The sequence below is a fragment of the Petaurus breviceps genome, unplaced genomic scaffold, assembly GCF_028583685.1.
Source record: "Petaurus breviceps papuanus isolate PSGF00001 unplaced genomic scaffold, PetGlider_PUasm1.0 99, whole genome shotgun sequence".
Classification (NCBI taxonomy): Eukaryota; Metazoa; Chordata; class Mammalia; order Diprotodontia; family Petauridae; genus Petaurus; species Petaurus breviceps.
In genome coordinates, this window is record NW_027187465.1 from 23,383,869 (window position 1) to 23,402,367 (window position 18,499).

Here is an 18,499-nt window from a genome sequence, read left to right on the forward strand (position 1 = left end):
TATACCCAGTGCCTAGCAGGGTGCCTGATGCATAGTAGGTGCTTAATAAATTTTTGTTGAATGAATGACAGGCCTCCAAGAGGGCTATGCTGTGCTGCTGCTTCCCTGGCATGGACTGAGGGGCCCAGGGAGGTCTTTTCTTGGGAAAAGAAAATAATAGCTATCATTTACACAGGTTTGCAAGGCATCTTATATATGTTATCTCACTCGGTCCTCCCATGTAAGGTGGGTGTTATTTTTATCCCCATTTTACAGATGAGGAAACTGAGTCAAACAGCAGTTAAGTGACTTGCCCAGGGTCACACATACTAGTAAGTGTCTGCGGCAGGATTCAAACTCAGGTCCTCCTGACTCCAAGTCTAGCTGTCTGGGTTCTGTATGTACCACCTTGCTGCCTAGATTTCCTCCTACTCTATAGTAAATGACTAAGTCTAAAATTCTGACATCTGAGATTCACTCGTTTGGTTTCTAAAAACTTTTTCTTTGTCAAGAGCCTGTCTTCAGCTAATGCCTTCTAGTGAGGCTTAACTGAGAACAAGACGCCACAAAAGAACGGCACATAGGCTGGAACCCAAGAAAGGAATGGAGGAAGAAGAAGAAGGGGCAGGTGGGAGGGGACCAAATCTCTTCATTCCTGGTATGGCCCAGGCTGGTCATCTATCAAGAAGTGCCACTGGGTATTATGTATGACAGAGTGGGGTTCATAGATTTAAAGTGAAAAGGGTCTTTAGTGGCCATTGAGTACAACCTTCCCATTTTAAAGATGAGGATACTGAGGCTATAAAGCTTAAATAACTTAAACAGAGTCACAGCTAAAAAGGAGCTGAGGTAGGATTTGAATCCAGATCTTTCTGACTTCCAACACTCTACCTACTACACCACACTGCTTTTCATTCCTACTTCCTCCCCTGAGGTTTAATGAGACTTCTATATGTCATCTCATCAACAGTGAGGCACAAATACTTTCTCCCCATTTCACAGTGAAGGGCCATGCAACTTACTTACGGTTGTGAGGAAGATGCTCCCATGGCCAGAGAGGACCCCTGTCCAAAGATGACAAATGAAGCCAGAGGTCCTCTCCTTCAGGGCTCCCAGGCCCCTATGAAGGTAGAAGGGAGGGAGGGAGGGAAAGAGAGAGAGGGAGAGAGAGAGACAGAGACAGAGACAGAGAGAGAGACAGAGAGAGAGACAGAAAGAGACAGAGAGAGAGACAGAGAGAGACAGAGAGAGAAAGAGAGACAGAGAGACAGAGAGAGAGACAGAGACAGAGAGACAGAGAGAGAGAAAGAGAGACAGAGAGACAGAGAGAGAGAGAGAGAGAGAAGGAGAGAGAGAGCACACGAGCGCACACTCACGTGAGCAAGTTTCCAGGAGCAGACAGGGAACGTTCTTCCCGCCGGCTGCCCTCAAAGGGGTTCCCAAAAGATCGTTTACGGATCATGGTCTTCACAAGGATCTGCAGAGCAAGAGAAGAGTGTACCAATGACCACTCAGGCACCAAGGGCAGCCAGGCTGCACCTTCTCCTTCCACCCTCGGTTCCCTGACCCCCACCATGTCAGCAGTCACTCTAACTCCCAGGGATCCAACCTGATCAGAGCCCAAGAAGCAAGAGACCCTGCTCCTGTCTGGGAGGGATCCAACCAGGGACCTAGCAGAAGGCATTCAGTTACCAAGACCCACCAACCCTTCTTGCATTTCCAGCATGATGTTTGGCAAATAATGCTTAATAAATGCTTGTTGATTGATCTCTTCCTTTACAAGGATTACTACTACCTCTGCTCCCAGGCCTGGTTCTTATCCCTCTTACCTTGACTGTTCCATAACAGCCTTGTAATTCAACCCCCCCCGATTCTATTCTCTCCTCGTGCTACAAGAAAGAGTGTGTATAATGGAGAGAAAGTCCTGAACTTGTAGAAGACCTTGGTTCAAGTCTTAACTCAGACCCTTACTAGCTGTGTGGCTTGGCAGAAACAACCTCTCTGGGCTCCAGTTTCCTCATCCATGATACGAGAAGTCTGGATTCAGTGACCTCTAGACCTTCCAGCTCTAAATCCATGATTCTAACAAACTAGCAAACTGTGTCAAGGAGTCGTCATTTTGTCCATGTGGGCAGGAGGGGCACCTTGACTGATGCAGCTTGCGATCTTGTTACCCCTCAGGAGCTAGTTGACATGAGTTACAATGGTCAAAAATTATACAACTCATATAGATCTGAAATCCACCTCGCCCTTACCCTACGAAGAAGAATATATCTGAATTTTCAAGTTGAAAGTCTCCTATCTGAGTTTCCTCAAAACTAAGTATCCCTAGTTCTTCTAGCTGGGCTTGATCACTTCATTTCAGGATCCCTTCTCATTCTGGTCTTCCTCCCTGGGATGTCCTCCAGTGCATAAATGTTCATCTCATAAGGCACTATCCTAATGGACTAGGATAGTCTAGAGGGAACCTGCCCAGTTCTGAGTCCAGTGGGAACATCACCTCCTTTCTTCTGGATTCTAGTTATATTAAAGCATCCAAAGACTGATTATCAGCTTTTTTAGCTGCTGTACCACACTATCAATTTACATTGAACTTATGATCCCCTATGAACTACCAGGCCTCCTATGTCCAATATTGTACTGATTATTTGGACCTACATGCAGGACTTTACATTTATTCTCATTCAATATGACCTTGTTAGTTTTGACTGATAGGTCTAACACATCAAAATCTTTTTGAATATGGAATCTAATCTATACATCTGATTTTTTTAATTTAAGAAAAATTTTAACTTAAATTATTTTTAATTTCAAGTTTAACATTTTTTAAATTTTTAAAAAAAATTAACAGCCTTAGACATCCCTAAATTCCCTTGGCACCTTCTCTATATAGGGAGCTCATTTTAATGTTTGTTTTATGGATTAATCCTCTGCAGGTAGGCTAGGAGTTATAAAGCCAGCCAAGACTGTGTTACTTGCCCTGCAGGAGAGCCTTCCCAGGCCTCCAGCTACTAATTTCTTCCTCTTTATTATTTTCCACCTATTCTGCACAAATCCTGTACATACCTATAGACATGTTTTTCACCCATTAGAATGTGAACTCCTTGAGAGTAGGTACTGTGTTTTTGCCCTTTTTTGTATGCTCAGAACCGAGCATCGGGCCCAATACATAGTAAGTCAGTCATTTAATGTTATTTGACTGAATGCTTTTTTGAACCTTGGAGGAAGACAGATGGAGAAGGCATATGGTATCAGGACCAAGGACAGGGAACTGTCCAAATTGAGAGAGCTGAGTACCAAAGTCCCAGTCCATTACACAGAGACCTGGGGGGAGCGAGAGAATTTAAGACTTTACCTGGAATGTCTACAAAGGATCCGGCAGATCCGGCCTCTCAGGAATCATGGAATCTCAGAGATGAAAGGGACCTGGGGCTCATATACCCTTTCTAATATTTGAACAGAAATCTCTGCAGCACTCGTGAGTGGTCCCCTAGCCTCTGGGTGAAGATCCTGCCTCTGCCTATGACAGTCACCAGCGATTCTACACTGGGCGAGTCATTTCATTTCCCTTGACCTTAATTTCCCTGACTGTAAAATGAACTGGAGTTAGAATTCTATGAACTTCCAGTGAAGGGAGAAACCACTATTCTATGCCAAGTTAAGGTTTGCAAAGCAATTTACATAACATATCTCCTTTGATACTTGGAACACCATGGAAGTTTAGTGTTGTTCTTATCCTCACTTCACAGATGAGGCAGATAAAGGTTAAATGACTTGAGCCCAGGGTCACACAACCAGTAGGTATCTGAGGAAGAATTTGAACTCGGTTCTTCCTGACTTTAAGACCAATGCTCTCACTACTGTTCCTCTAAGTTCCCACAATCCCCTAGGGGAGTCCATTGCAGGTGTTTGGTTTTTGATTTTTAACTAAACTGCTCAAAAATGTTTCCCGAGATCGAGCCTAGATCTGTATCTGTATCACCTCCCTCCATTGTTCCCAGGTTAGGTCAAGAAGGAAAATTTCTTCATTTTCTTCCAAGTGGCAGCCCTTTTGATACCTGAAGACCGTGGTCATATTCCCCACTTCTCCCCCACTCAAGGCTGTCTTCTGGCTAAATATCCCCAGTCCCCTCAAGTGATTTTCTGGTAGCACAGTCTGTCCCTGTCCTCTCCTCCCTGAGCCATTCTGCAGCAGGTCCGGTTTGGTTAATGCCTTCTGGAAGCCCCGAAGCACCTCCAAGGATTTTCAAGCTCTACTGCCTGAGAGATGGGGAGCAGACCCCTTCAAAGGCTATCCCCCCCCCCAGCCTCAGGGGCTGAGAGTCAGACCCAGCTGCTTTCCCCAGGGAAGTTCAGAGTCACAGGATTCTCTTTTGATCAGGTCTGAAAGAGTCCATAGCTAATGCCTCCCCTTCCCCGGGCTGGAGTTGTGCCCACAGCCACAAACTGAAGAACCCCGAGGGATGGCATTGAGGGGCCCACACCAGCAGGTGCAGGAGAGACACTCCCCGGGGAGACGGAGAAGAGTGAAGAGGTGGTTAGGTTTGGAGTTGTGATTGACATGCAGAGAGCCTACAGAGAAAAGAAGGATGTTCATGAATTTCAGGCCCAAGAGATTCAAAGGCTGGGGGGAGAATGAGAGATACAGAGTGAGTGTGTGAGGAGGCAAGGGGGTCCGGCAGGTGCAGAGCTGAGCGAGTGAAAGTCTAGGATTCATCCTCCTACTGACCAGGGAAGTTCCTCGAAGCTGAGCACTGCAAACCTTAGGTTTTCTACAGCAGCCACGTCAAGGCTGACCCTAATACCCTCAGTCACATCGGTCAGATCTCTCATCTGGTCTGACCAGGCATCCTTATTACCTCACTGGGGTCCCCAACAGTGAAGGTCAGGGATCTGATGGGCAGATTGGCCTATTTCTGGCAAGCCCACAGAAGGGAGCTGGGTCAGAACCTTTATCCATATGGTACTTTCTCCAACTAGCTGGGGATGGAGTCCTGTCCCCAGTGCTGGCTCACCATCCTGAGAAGGCAGGGAAGGAGGCCTGAGGGCCCCACGTTCCTCCAGACCCCCCTTCTGGAATAAGCCTGAATTCCAGGGAATAAAGGCATCAAGCAGCCTATGCCAATCTCCAGACTCAGGAGACTGAGAGCCGTGTCTGTTAGGACAGAGAGGGCGATCTGGCCAGGCTTTTTCAAGAAGGAAGTGATATGGTAGCTAAAGTGCCTGCCATGCTCCCTTGGAGCCAGGGAGATCTGGGTTCAAGTCCATCTGTGTGACCTTGAGCAAGGCATTTAACCAGGCAAGTCTCTGAGTTACAGAAAAGGTGCCAGCCTGCACTGGTGGAGGGGGTTTCCTCCTTTGGGAGTTCCTTATATCAATGAAATTGCATTTTTAGTCCCTATCTGCAAGTGAAAGCCCTAGGCTCTCTGCCAGATGGTGGAAACCTATTCAGCAAGCTTTCTATTAGCCCATTTATTCCAATGAAGGCCATTTGGAGATTTGAACATGTTAGCCCCTCGCTCTAAATGGTCTATGGCTCCCTCAATATTTCTCCAGTCCAACAACCCATCTCCTTCTTCCCGCTACCCCATCTCCAATTACTCCAAGAGTGGAATTCAGGGTTTCCCTGTTAGCATCCCTGTCCCCAACCTTGCAGAAGCAGAAATCGGGGCTCCAGGACCAAAGGTGGCCCTGCAGGTCTTCATTTGCCGGGAAGCTAAGCCCCCCTGCTCCCTGCTCCCAGATGCCTCTCGAAGGTATTCCCTAGGCCAGGGATCCTGCCTTCCTCTCTCTGCCTCCGTCTCTACACTCAGTGGGCTCTGCCCGCCTTACCACGGTCGCCAGGCTGGGGATGTGTTTGACGGAGTTCTCCACCTCCTCTTCCGTCACCTCCACCAAGGTACAGTTCTCATCCTCCGTTGGCAGCGGTTCCGCCCCATGCCTTGTGACCCACGGGTGTAGCTTCAATGAATAACAGGAGGGGTGAGGGGCGGGGCGCTCCTCCGGGAGGACCTGCCAGCTGGACAGAGGAGCATGCAGGAAGGAGGCCAGAGAGGGGAGAGCCCCCCAGGCAGACATGCAGGTGGGTGGGCCAGCCAGGCAGATGGATGGTGGCAGGAAGCAGGGGGGAGAGAATCAGGAGGAAATATGGAAAGGAGGGGAGGGGGGACCATAGTATCACAGACACCTCAGGCTTATCCATTTGGAAAAAACTAAATCTTGCCAAGGTCGACAACACAGGAGAATTATTACTGCCTCTGGTCCTGCTTCCAGCCTGTAGTTCATAAGCCTGCCCCCCATCTCTATTATTTAGGATTCAGGACACCTTGGGGAAGTCATTGTCCTCTGAGCCTCAGTTTCCCCACCTGCATCATAAGGTTAGACTCTGAGGTTCCTAGATTTATGACCTCATGATGACCCCATGAATTGTCTCCCCATTTCACAGAAGGACACAAACAAGGCTTGGGGAAGATATAAACTGGGCCCAAGGGGCTAGAGGCAGTTAGCAGCAAAGTTGGAAAAAGGAAACCCGGGAATCCTAGACCTCCCTATCCAGACTGCCATTCTACAACACACCACATTCCGGTTTCATTCCAGCTCCTTCAAACACAGTCTAGGATTCCAAAGTGGCTTCCACACACTGGCTAGGGATAAGGCCCTTTCCCTGACCAGATTTCCTGGCCAGGCAGCTTGAGGCTAGCCAGACAAAGGCCTGCTCCTCTCTAGGCCACAGGGCCATGTCTGGGAGCTCCGGCAGGGATGGGTGAAGCTGCTGTGAAGACGCATCCCAGGGCATCCTGGGAAGCTCCCCTGTTGTACAGGAGGGAGAGAATGAGGCCTCAGCCTGTAAAGAGCCCAGGTCAACTCATCAGGTCAGGGTGTTCATCTTGGAACACAGCCATCGATGCTCTCCCTTCCTGCCCCGGGGAAGGCAGGCGGGATAGACCCAACTGAACGGCCACAGTGGTTCAAGCTGAGCACAAAGGAAGAGGGCAGCAGACTGCCAGGCCTGGGATGGGGGCGTGGCTGGTAGATGGGACCAGACGATGCCATCAGCAATCTCATGGTGGCCCAAAGATGGCATATTGTGGCAGGATAAGAGGGGACCCAGATCAGTCCAGTGACTGATGCCACCATGGAGCTGAGGCTGGGGCAGAGGAAGCAGAGGCTAGTGCCCCGGGAGAGGTCAGCCAAACACGTCGAAGCACGTAGGACAGAGACGAAGCCACACGATGTGCCTGATGCCCTGGCCCGCACTCCTCCCGGCATCCCCCATGTCTGTCCTGACTGGCAGTACCTTGATTTCTGGGACGATGATCCTGGACTCGGGATTCTTGTCCAACATGCGCACAATCAGGTCCTTCAGATCATCAGCAATATCAGGCCTGGCAGGGAGGAGACAGTCAATCAAGCAATCAACAACCATCTGTTTAGCACTTACTATGTGTCAGGCATTGTGCTAAAAACATGGATACAAAAAAAAAGGCAAAAACAGTCCCTGCCCTCAAGAAGCTTACATTCTAATAGAGGAGACAAGCACATATATAAATACAGACAGTATAAATATAAAGACAATAAACACAAGGTGGTTGGTGCGGAGGGCATCAGCACTTGGGCAGACCAGGAAAGGCTTTACATGGAAGGTAGCACCTGAGCTACATCTTAAAGGAAGGAGCTCTATTATTAGTCCAGGTAAGAAGAAGAGGCATGCCAAGCACAGGGGATAGCCTATGCAAAGGCATGGAGATGGGAAATGGAGGCATTAAGGGTTAGAACTGGCATGGTGACCCTGTGAATTAAAAAAAGGGAATAAATATAAGATATGTTGCTGAGGTTTTCAGGGGGTGGTACTTACTGGTCTGGGAACTCCAGGGCCTGGCTTTTAATCTTACTATGCAAAGACAAGATCCGTTCATCCATAAATGGGCACTAGAAAAAAGAGTCAACAAAGGAAGAATCAGTTGGCTCCAGTGATATGCTGAAGTCAACTAGTATGGACTCCAGAGAGAAGATTATTAAATTTTCAGCGTAAGCATGTGCACCTTGGAAATTGGCTCCGGAGAACCAGTTAAATTTTCAGCATGACCATTTTCACCTTGGAAATTGGCAAATGCTACAAATCAAGGCTTGATTTATTGTTATATTAATTATCTAGACTCGAGAAAATGATGGAAAAATGTTAATAATGCAGATTCAATTTAAAAGTGTGTTGTGAGTACATTTTCCCTCCCAGAGAGCTGGTTGTGAAACATTTACCAGCACACCCTTGGCTGGCTCCCATCCATTTCTCTAGGAATATTTGTGAAAAGACAATTCTATGTCAAAGGGACCAACCTTTCACCAGTGAGTTTGGTTGGCTAGGATTATTCCTTGGGTCATAGATGGGGAAACTGAGGTAGGTCCAGGGCAGGGGAGAAGACAATCCTCCCAGATCTTGGGAGGAAGTGAAGACGTCAGTGGCTAAAGGCTATGTATCACTGCTGGTCCCACCGTGACTTTGCCATGTGACTTCTGAGTGCTCTATTTTCCCCATTTCACCAAAATAAGGCCCTTTTTTTCTTCCCCAACCAGGTGAAAAGCAGATAATGGTGACTCTCCCAGGGCCTAATTCTCAAATGTCTAGGGTTTTTCTTAGCCCAGACAGATAATTTGTACTATATGGGCAGCTCTTCCCTTCCCTGATGCACTCATCCTAGAGAGCTGAGTGGAGCACAGGACCCAGCACTTCGTCCAGGGTCACACAGAGGCAGGATCTGAACCTAGTTCTTTCTGACTTGGAGGCCAACTCTCCAGGCCTCCTACCAGACTGTCTGTCCCTCATGCTCATTATTAATGACAACTGACTTATCCAACAGACATTCACCAAGCCCCTGCTCTGTATAGGGCCTGGTGCTAGAAACCATGGGATCACAAGGATGAAGAAGCCAGAGGCCCCTGGCTTCCCAGACAACAGAATTCTGTAGTGATAACCATAGCTCTTGGTTAGAAAAATGCCAGTTTGTACAGGGCTTCCTCTCTGGTCACTGCATTGAAAAGGTCTTCCCGGCCCTCTCCCTGCCAAGAGTCCCATCCAGACAGTACCATTGTCCCCAGTTACCATCCTTCCTCAGAAATCAGCTGCCCTCGCAGGGCCAGAGGCTCAAACTTCCCTGGAGAGGGGAGGTCAAGGATGCAAATGGGAAAAGGCACCCTTCTGTGTCCTTGGATCCAGAGAGAGAAATCTGAAAATGGCAGCCTCCCACAACCATACCAAGAATAACAATATATGATATTTAACAGTGATGATGATGGTGGTGATGGTGATATTACCAGCCAGTATCCACAGCTTTACAAGCATCATCACACGTTGTCCTTACAACAATCCTGGGAGGCAGCCCATTTTACAGATGAGGACATGGAGTCGGCCAGGGTAATTGACTTGCCCAGAACTACATAGCTTCTAAGTGTCTGAGACTACGTGCGAACCCATCAGGTCTTCCCGACTCCAGGTCCAGCACTCTAGACACCGTGGCACCCCTTAAAAGCCTATAAGGGAGACTCAACCTGATGAGTGAATGTTAGATTTTGAGTCAGAAGACCTGGGCTCAAATTCCAGCTCTCCCACTTACTACCATGTGACCCTGGGCAAGGTCACAGCATGTCCCTGGGCCTCAGTTTCCCCATCTGTAAAATGAAGGGATTAAACTCAATGGCTTCTGAGGTCCTTCCCAGCTCTGTGATGCCTGGTGACCAGAGGGGCACCGCTCCACTTCCTCCCATGACGGATTAGGTAAGAGATGGGGGAAGAATATTACCTGACCGAAGACAAAGCAGTAGAGAGTCACTCCCATGGCCCATACATCCAGAGCCTGAAAAGTGAAGAACATGCCCCAGCAGGTGGGGTGGGGATAATGAAAACAGCAGCAGAAACATCTGGCATTCTTTTTTTTTAAGGCAATCAGAGTTAAGTGACTTGCCCAAGGTCACACAGCTAGAAAGTGTCTAAGGCCAGATTTGAACTCAGGAAGATGAGTCTTCCTGACTTTGGGCTCAGTGTTCTACGCACAAAGGCGCCCCCTGATTGCCCCAACATCTGACATTCTTAAAGGACTTTAAAGTTTGCAAAGCACTTTGTAATAGAAATGGTCTCCTTTCAGCCTCCAAACAACAGGGAGGGATGCTGTAGGTATCAATATCTCCCTTTTATAGAAGAAGAAACAGGCTCAGAGGTAACTTGACTTGCCCAGGGTCACACAGCGAGTGTCAAAGGAAGGATCTGAACTGAGGTCTTCCTGCCTGGAAGCCCAAGCTCTGTCCATTGCCCTGAATCTCCTGGGTCTGCCAGGTGACCTCTAGCCTTATTTTGTCTAGAAGCAGGCTTTCATGCTGCTTCCCAACCATCTATATACCAGGCCACCTGCAGCCACCCCCCTAACCTTGGACTCTGCTCCTAAGCCACCCGGCTCTGCCCCATCTGGCCCCAAACCAGATCTCCAGGGTACCTCCTAGCCACCCCCGCCCAAGAGGCCCCCTTGGTCTCCCCTTTCCTAGCTCCCCACTTTTATATGTTGTCTTCTCCTACTAGAATGTAAACTCCACCAGGACAGGGATCATCTTGCTTGCTTGTACTTGTATGTCTGGCACTAAGCACACAGTGGTGTTTAATCAATGCTTTTTCTGTCTAAGATGGATCCCCCATGTACCAGGACAAAGGGACGCTTCCATTCCCAACCACCTGCCCATCCTACCTTCCCAGAGAAGATCTTCCGGGTCTCAGACAGTGTTTCAGGAGCCATGAAGGCAGGTGTGCCCACGGTGTTGGTGAGGAGGGCATCAGTGCCCTTGAATTCATTGCTCACGCCAAAGTCGGCAATCTTGATGTGTCCATCTTCTCCAACCAGGAGGTTGGAAGGCTTGATGTCTCGGTGGATGATCTTCTGGTAGTGCACTGGGGAGGGAGAGGGGCTCAGGTCAGACCCAGGATAACACCAAAAAAGCTCACACGCTCCCACAACTGACTGTTGCCCCAATTCTAGCAACCCCAGGGCACCAGTGGTGTCAGCCCCATTCTCCAGGTGAGGAAATGGGGTTAAGATGAAGCCCAAAGTCACCCAGCCAGCTAATGGTAGCCTGGGCTCCGACCCCAATCTCCTGAGACCAATGCACAGGCTTTTTCCACATTCTCGAATAGGAAAAATGCGTCAGGAAAGATTCCAAACTCCCTCAGGGAAAATCAAGTCTCTGTAATCCAGGCTGGCCAGGAGCTTGGAAGCCTGTGCCTGGTAGGAAGCTCAGGCTCTCCACTTTCTTCCTGTTCTCATTTACTGCCCCAACTCCAACCCTGCTCTGCAGAGAAGGGGAGATGATTTCTGAGGGAGCATCCTTCCACCTTCAAAATAAGCAAGTGGCTTGTTCCCGATAAAGACCAAAGGCCCACAATGGGGAGCAAAACTTCACAAATTCTCCTTCTGTCCCAAAAACTAAGTATTGGTTTAAGTCATATTTTAGGATATTGCTTTCACTGACACTGGTACCCAGATAAGAGGGAAATCCAAGCATATTCTCATGAGGCAACTAAGTGGTGTGTCATGATGGCCTGGAATCAGGAAAACCTGAGTTCAAATCCAACCTCAAGACACTACTAGCTGTGTGATCCTGGACAAGTCACTTAACACCTGTCTCCCTCAGTTTCCTCAACTGAGGATAAAATGAGGCTAAAAATAGCATCTACCTCCCATAGTTGTTGTGAGGATGAAATGATATATGTATAAAGTAGTGCCTAGGATATAGTAGGCACTTAATAAATACTCCTTTCCCTTATTCCATTTGTAAAATGGAACAGTTCATTAATTAAATACCAAGAGCAAACAAAAGATAATCCATATTTTATCTAATTGTTCTTCCCCAAAGACTGTCCACCTTTCAGTCCTTTGGACTTTAAGCCAACTATGATTACCTCAGGGCTATTTGGAAGATATCCTGACTATTATTCACCCAAGATTTGTCTTTGATTTCTGACCATAATGGGCAGGGAGGTGGTGCAGAGAGCACCTGGCCTTGAGTCAGGAAGACCTGAGTTCAAGTCTGACCTCAGACACTTACTAGCTGTGTGACCCTGGGCAAGTCACTTCACCCTGTTTGCCTCAGTTTCCTCATCTGTAAAATAAGCTGGAGAAGGAAATGGCAAACCCCTCCAGTATCTTTGCCAAGAAAACCCCAAATGGGGTCACAAAGAGTTGGACATGACTGAATGACAACAACAAAATCTGGCCATAACTGGTCATGGCAGAGCCTGAGGCAGTTCATGACTATATCTTAGAGAATACACTCCTCCCCTCCCCCCACAGGAAAATTCAGGAAATCTAGAAATGCCTCCACGCCCCTGAATACCTCCCTCTCCTCCCACACTTGTTCAAAGCTGGCTTACAGTATTCGATGCCTTTGATCAGATCTTGGAAGTAGAATCGGGCCTGGTCCTCCGTTAGTGGTTTGACTGTTGGTACTTCCATTACAGGCCTGAACATTCATCAGCCAAATAAAAAAAAAAATCTAATTAGGTCAATGTAATTGCTCCCCTCCCCCAGCCTCTGGACTCCCAATCCTCAGCTCTGCCCTTGGGAAACATGGTGGAGAGCCTGGTCTGGAATACTCACCCCTGATTGACCAGTTCAAACACTGTAAGGAAAGAGAGAAGGTAAAAAATTGGGAGCTGGTCATTCTCCAGTCCAGTCTTGCCCTCCTGTCTCCTTCCCAACTCCCACCTCCACTCCATGGCCAGCTAGAGTTCACTTTATTCTACCGGAATTTTCCCCCCCAAAAATCCTCTAGGTTTATGCCCAATAGGGGGGATGGGAAAGCAAAGAAGGAAGGAGCTGAATTCCTCAAAACAGAGAGTTCAAAGGCCTGCAACCTCCTAGCACCCTTGACATTCTCAGGAAAGGAAACAAATGTTAAAACCCACATTTCCATAGTTCCAAGATGAACTTGAAGGGTTCATCAAACCAACAGCCCATGTAGGTATGGAGGCCATGTGTTATCTGCTCCATTCTACAGAAGAGGAAACTGAGGCTCAGACATAAAGAAATGTGTCCATAATTAAGTCCTCAGCTGTAAAATGAGTTGGAGAAAAAGCTGTGGTATATGATTATAATGGAATATAATTGCACTATGAGAAATGATGAGCAGGTAGATTTCAGAAAAACCTGGAAAGACTTATATGAACTGATGCAGAGTGAAGTGAGCAGAACCAGGAGAGCCCTGAACACAGAAACAGCTACATTATATGATGAACAGCTGTGAATGACTTAGCTCTTCGCAGCAATACAATGAAATAAGACAATTCTGAAGGATTTATGATGGAAAATGGTATCCCCCTCCAAAAAAAGAACTGATGGAGTCTGAATGCAAATCAAATTTTTCGCTTTCTATATTTTTTTGATATTTTTTCCCTTTGGGTCTGTGTCTTCTTTCAAAACAGGATTAATATGGTAATGTGTTTTGCATGATTGAACATATATAATCTTTTTTAAATTTTTTTTTGCTTTTTGGAGGGCAATTGGAGTTAAGTGACTTGCCCAAGGTCACATGGCTAGTTTTTTGTGTTAAGTGTCTGAGGCCAAATTTGAACTCAAGTCCTCCTGACTCCAGGGCGGGTGCTCTATTCACTCTATTCACCTAGCTGCACCAAACATATATAAGCTATATCAAATTGCTTACTGTCTCAGGGAGGGGAGAGGTAAGGGAGGAAGAGAGAAAATATGGAACTCAAAAATTTTTGTAAATGAATGTTCAAAATTGTCCTTTCATGTAACCAGGGGAAATTTTTTTTAAATATTATTTATAAAATGAGCTGGAGAAGGAAATAGCCAACCATTCCAGTATCTTTGCCAAGAAAACCCCAAAAGGGGTCACAAAGAGTCGGATATGACAGAAATGACTCAGCAACACCAAAAATGCCCATTGCACTGATAACCTCAGAAGGAGGTTTCAAACCCAAGTCTCCTGACTCCAACCAAGTTTGCCAACTTTCTTGCCCCACAGTCAGCTGCTATGTATGCCACAATATAGCATACACTCTCCAAGCCTTAAATTCAAAAATGAAGTGTGGCAGGCAAATACAAGTTAGGACAAAGCAGCCGTGACTACAATTGAGGGAATGACATGGATGTGTCTTAGAAAAGAGTTCAGAGAAAAGGCAGGAGGAAAACTCAACCAGGTGTCTGAGCCCCTGGCAGATCACAGATCACAGAGACCGGACTCAGCCCACATTCCTCATGGTTATTTTAGTCTTTATGGGTGAGGGTTGGTTCATAAAACTTACTATGGTCCAACTCCCTCCCAGCTAGTAAATATCTGGGGCCTCATTCCACCCGAATACCAGAAACCAATCAGAAGTGAGTGGGTAGATCTGTTTGTATAAAACCGGCCCATTTCTGGCCCCAAATTGTTAAACAATTCTAGAGGGACAGCTAGGTGGCTCAGTGAATAGAGCACTGGCCCTGGAGTCAGAAGGACCTGAGTTCAAATCTGACCTCAGACACTTAACACAAAACTAGCTATGTGACCTTGGGCAAGTCACTTAACCCCAATTCTGCCTTCCCCCTCCAAAAAAAAAAACCAATTATAGAGACTTCAGATGGAGAGGAAAGGGAACCAGAGAGGTTCAGGTTATGATGATCAAGTCTGTGGAGCCCCAAAAGCTGAGACAGCCAATGGAGGAATGTAGAAAGAACAGGTTTGGAATCAGGGACCTAGGTTCACTATTTGGTGCCGCCAGGTGGTGCCATAGTGCATTGAGTGCCTGGCTTGGAGTTCAAATATGAGCTCAGACACTTCCAGGGTGACCCTGGGCAAGTCACTTCACCCTGACTGCCTGAAAAGATTGAAGAACACAACAAAGTTCATTCTCCACTGGGTATCAGTATCTTTCTCTGTAAAACAAGTGTTGGAGTGAATAATCTCTGGGGTCCTTCCAGCTCCAAATCCCCTTCCTTTCCTCCTACCAAGCCCAAATGGTCCTGCAGACTGTTCTGTTCATATCCAAGAGTTGACTGTAGGGCACAGCTTCTTAACCTGGGGTCTGTGACCTTGTTTGAATTCTATCTCAATATAACTCTCTTCCTTTGTAGCCCATATATTTTATTTTATGCATTTAAAGTCATTGTGGCAGCTGGTGCTAGATGGTGCCATAGTGCACAGAGCATTAGGCCTGGAGTCAGAAAGACCTGAGTTCAAGTCCAGCCTCAGATACTTGCTAGCCGTGTGACTCTGGTCAAGTCACTTCCCCTATATTTGCCTCAGTTTCTTCATCTGTAAAAATGGGAATAATAATACCTCAAACGAGATAATAATTATAAAGTGCCTGGCACATAATAAGCACTGTATAAATGTTCTGTTGCTGTTCAATCATGTCAAATTCTTTGTGACCCCCTTTGGGGTTTTCTTGGCAAAGATCCTGGAGTGGTTCACAATTTCCTTCTCCAGCTCATTTTACATATGAGGAAACTGAGGCAAACAGGGTGAAGTGACTTGCCCAGGGTCACACAGCTAGTAAGTATCTAGGGTCAGATTTGAACTCGGGGAGATGAGTCTTCCTGCCTCCAGGCTTGGTGCTCTACCCATTAGGCCACCTAGCTGCCCCCTAAATAAATGTTAGCTATTTCTACTACTTATAATAATAACAACACCTACCTCCCAGGGTCATTGTAAGGATGAAAAAGGAAAATAATTATAAAGTGCTTATCACAAAGCCTGGAACATAGTAAACTCGATGCAAATGTTAACTATTGTTCTTCTAAGAAGAGGTCTCTAAGCTTCACCAGACTGTCTGAGGGGTCCAGGATGATATAAGGACAGGAGCCCCTACTCTAGGGCAATGAGACTGATTTTATTTAATTTATTTTAATTTTATTTAATAATCATACCAAGCACAATACCCCAAAGAGGTAGCTGGCAGCAAGAGAAGACCTCCACGTAATAACAAAACCTGGACATGAAACATCCGGTACAGGAAGAATCCAGAGAAACACAAAAGGTCTTGTAAGAACTGATGCAGAGTGAAGAAAGCAGAACCCAAAAAACAATCCACACAAGGAACAGGACGTTATCCATATTAAACCATCAGAGTGAGTTATCGGATACATCCTTCCTTTCTGGTAATGTACACAAGTAAAAAGTGACTCAACTATGTTCTCATTAGGCAGTCTGAGTCAACTCTTAGGGGAGGCCACGTCCACATGGCCTGGTGGATAGGGCACTGGACTTAACAATCAGGAAAACCTGGGTTCAAATCTCTCTTCCAACACTTAACCTGGTTGGTTTCAGTTTCTTCATCTAAAACCCGTGCAGTTACATCCCCGATTAGGATGAATAATGAATCCCCTTGAATTCAAATTATTCAAAGTTATAATTATGTAAAATGTGGTCATTCATGCCAAGCCAGAGGAAAATGTGATGCAAACTTGAATAATGCAGCCAGTTCAAGGGACTGATTCATTATTTGCACTAATCAGAATCCACCACGTAACAGATTTCCTTCACAGAAGATTTTGGTGAGGAAAGCACTTAGCAATAACTCACATTTGTAGATTTATAATTCTTTTTAGGATTTATGATTATAATTCAGCATTTTTATCAATGAGCTGGATTAAGGGACAGATGGTGTGGTCTTTGCAAATCAGGGGATAACAAGAAGCGGGGTAGAATAGCTAACACACTGGAATGATAGAATTAGGATTTTTAAAATCTTGAAAGGTAAGGATGATGAACCAAATACAATAAAAGGGGAAGGGACCAATGGAAAATCCCATACTTGGGCTGCCAAATTTTTTTTTTAATCAGCTTCACAAGTACAAGATGGAGGAGAAATGTTGTTGGGCTACAGTTCCTATGTTTGTTGATTAAACTGATGCGGAAAAAGAGCCAGGGGCCATAGTAGACTGGAAGCATCGTGCCTCAACAACCTGTCATGGAAGCCAATGGGATCTCAGGCTGCATGACTAGGGGTCAAATGCCGAGAACAATAGAGGTGACCGGGCTACTGTCTTCTGCCCTAGACTGAACACATCTCAAGTAATATGATCAGCTCTGGGCACATTTTAGGAATTACACTGAGATGGATGGACAGTATACAGAGAAGGGTAAGAAGACTGGAGCCGGTGATGGGCAAAGTTGAAGCACCTGAAATTATTTAGTCTGGGGAAGAGAAGGGTGGTTGAGGGGAGAACATTACAGTCCTCAAGTTTGAAGGACTGTCATATGCAAGAGGCAACCAGACTTGGCCCCCAGGGGCAAGAACCAGGAGCAGCAAACCACAATTGAAGAGAGGCATATTTATGCTCAATATTATACTGAAAGGGCTAGCATTTATGTAATGTGTTAAAGCTTACAAACACTGTATATGTGTCATTTCATTTGAGCCTTACGAGGTAGGTACCATTATCATGCCCATTTAACAGATGAGGAAAGTGAGGCCAAAGAGGACCCAGGGTCACACAGATTGTGCATGCCTAAGGAAAGATTAGAACTCAGGTCTTGCTAAGTCTATCACCCTATCCACTGGGTCCCTTACCTGCCTCTAAGAGTAGTGAGAGCTGTTCATAAGAGGAATGGGTAGCTTCAGGGGCTGGTGAGTTCCCCACCCCCAGAGGTCTCTAAGCAGAGGTTGGATAGTCAGAGATACTACATAAGGGAGATTTGGGCACCTCCCCCACCTCAGGCTAGATGACATCACTTCTGAGGGCCCTTCCAGCTCTGGGATGCTGGGATTTCCCAAGATGCTCTGAGTGAGGGCAGAACCTTCAGACTATGTAGCCTTCCCTTCCAAGGAGACAATACTCCTCTGCACACAGCAGTTCTGGATAATTTTTTCACAAAAGTCTCAGATGCTTTCATGTCCCATCTGGCATTCTGTATGGTAAGCTTCCCATTCCCCCCATGAGTGGGGATTAACCACAGTGCTGAAAGCACAGACTACTGCCTTCTCCCTCATCCCACCCCCTTCTCTCCACCCCCAGGACACAGAGTCCTCTCTGCCCACTGCTATGCAGCACAGACTCAGGAAATGCAAGTTCATTTTCATACTAGCCCAAACCAAACAAAATTGTGACCACATACGGCCTGATACGTCCCGGAACGCAGCTCCTGCTCCAATGGAAAAGATTACTCCTGGTTTTTATTATTATTATAATAATATTTGGGACTTTTCTGTTGTTTATCAAAAAAAATCTAGACTTTGGAGTTAGGAAGACCTGAGTTCAAATCCAGTCTTAACCACTTATTAGTTTGTATGACCCTGGGAAAGTCATTTAACCTCTACCTGTCTCAGTTTCCTCATCTGTAAAATGAAGATAATAATACCCCCTATTGTCCAGGGTTGTTGTGAGAATCAGATGAGATGGTATTCATTCAGCACTTAGCACAGTGCCTGGAACACGGGACACATGTAAGAAATGCTGGTTTTCTTCCTTCTCATCAGCACCAGTAAGTGATTGCTAACCCCTCTTCTCCAGCTTGGACTGGAATCTCCTTGAGGACAGGCCTT

At 46.4% G+C, this 18,499-nt stretch overlaps 1 protein-coding gene across 5 annotated transcripts in view; it reads right to left on the reverse strand.

Moving 5' to 3' along the window:
• CAMKK2 (calcium/calmodulin dependent protein kinase kinase 2) overlaps positions 1-18,499 on the reverse strand; it is a 63,821-nt gene that overhangs the window by 10,597 nt on the left and 34,725 nt on the right. For 3 of the 5 annotated variants that reach the window (XM_069081834.1, XM_069081832.1, XM_069081831.1), the window contains exons 8-15: positions 12,612-12,633; positions 12,386-12,474; positions 10,707-10,906; positions 9,774-9,827; positions 7,835-7,908; positions 7,277-7,364; positions 5,812-5,940; positions 1,356-1,456 (exon numbers count right to left, since the gene is read on the reverse strand). In XM_069081834.1, coding sequence (XP_068937935.1) covers positions 1,356-1,456; positions 5,812-5,940; positions 7,277-7,364; positions 7,835-7,908; positions 9,774-9,827; positions 10,707-10,906; positions 12,386-12,474; positions 12,612-12,633 — 757 coding nt within the window. The remainder of the gene's footprint in view (positions 1-1,355; positions 1,457-5,811; positions 5,941-7,276; positions 7,365-7,834; positions 7,909-9,773; positions 9,828-10,706; positions 10,907-12,385; positions 12,475-12,611; positions 12,634-18,499) is intronic. The other 2 variants (XM_069081835.1, XM_069081833.1) reach the window with 1 other exon arrangement.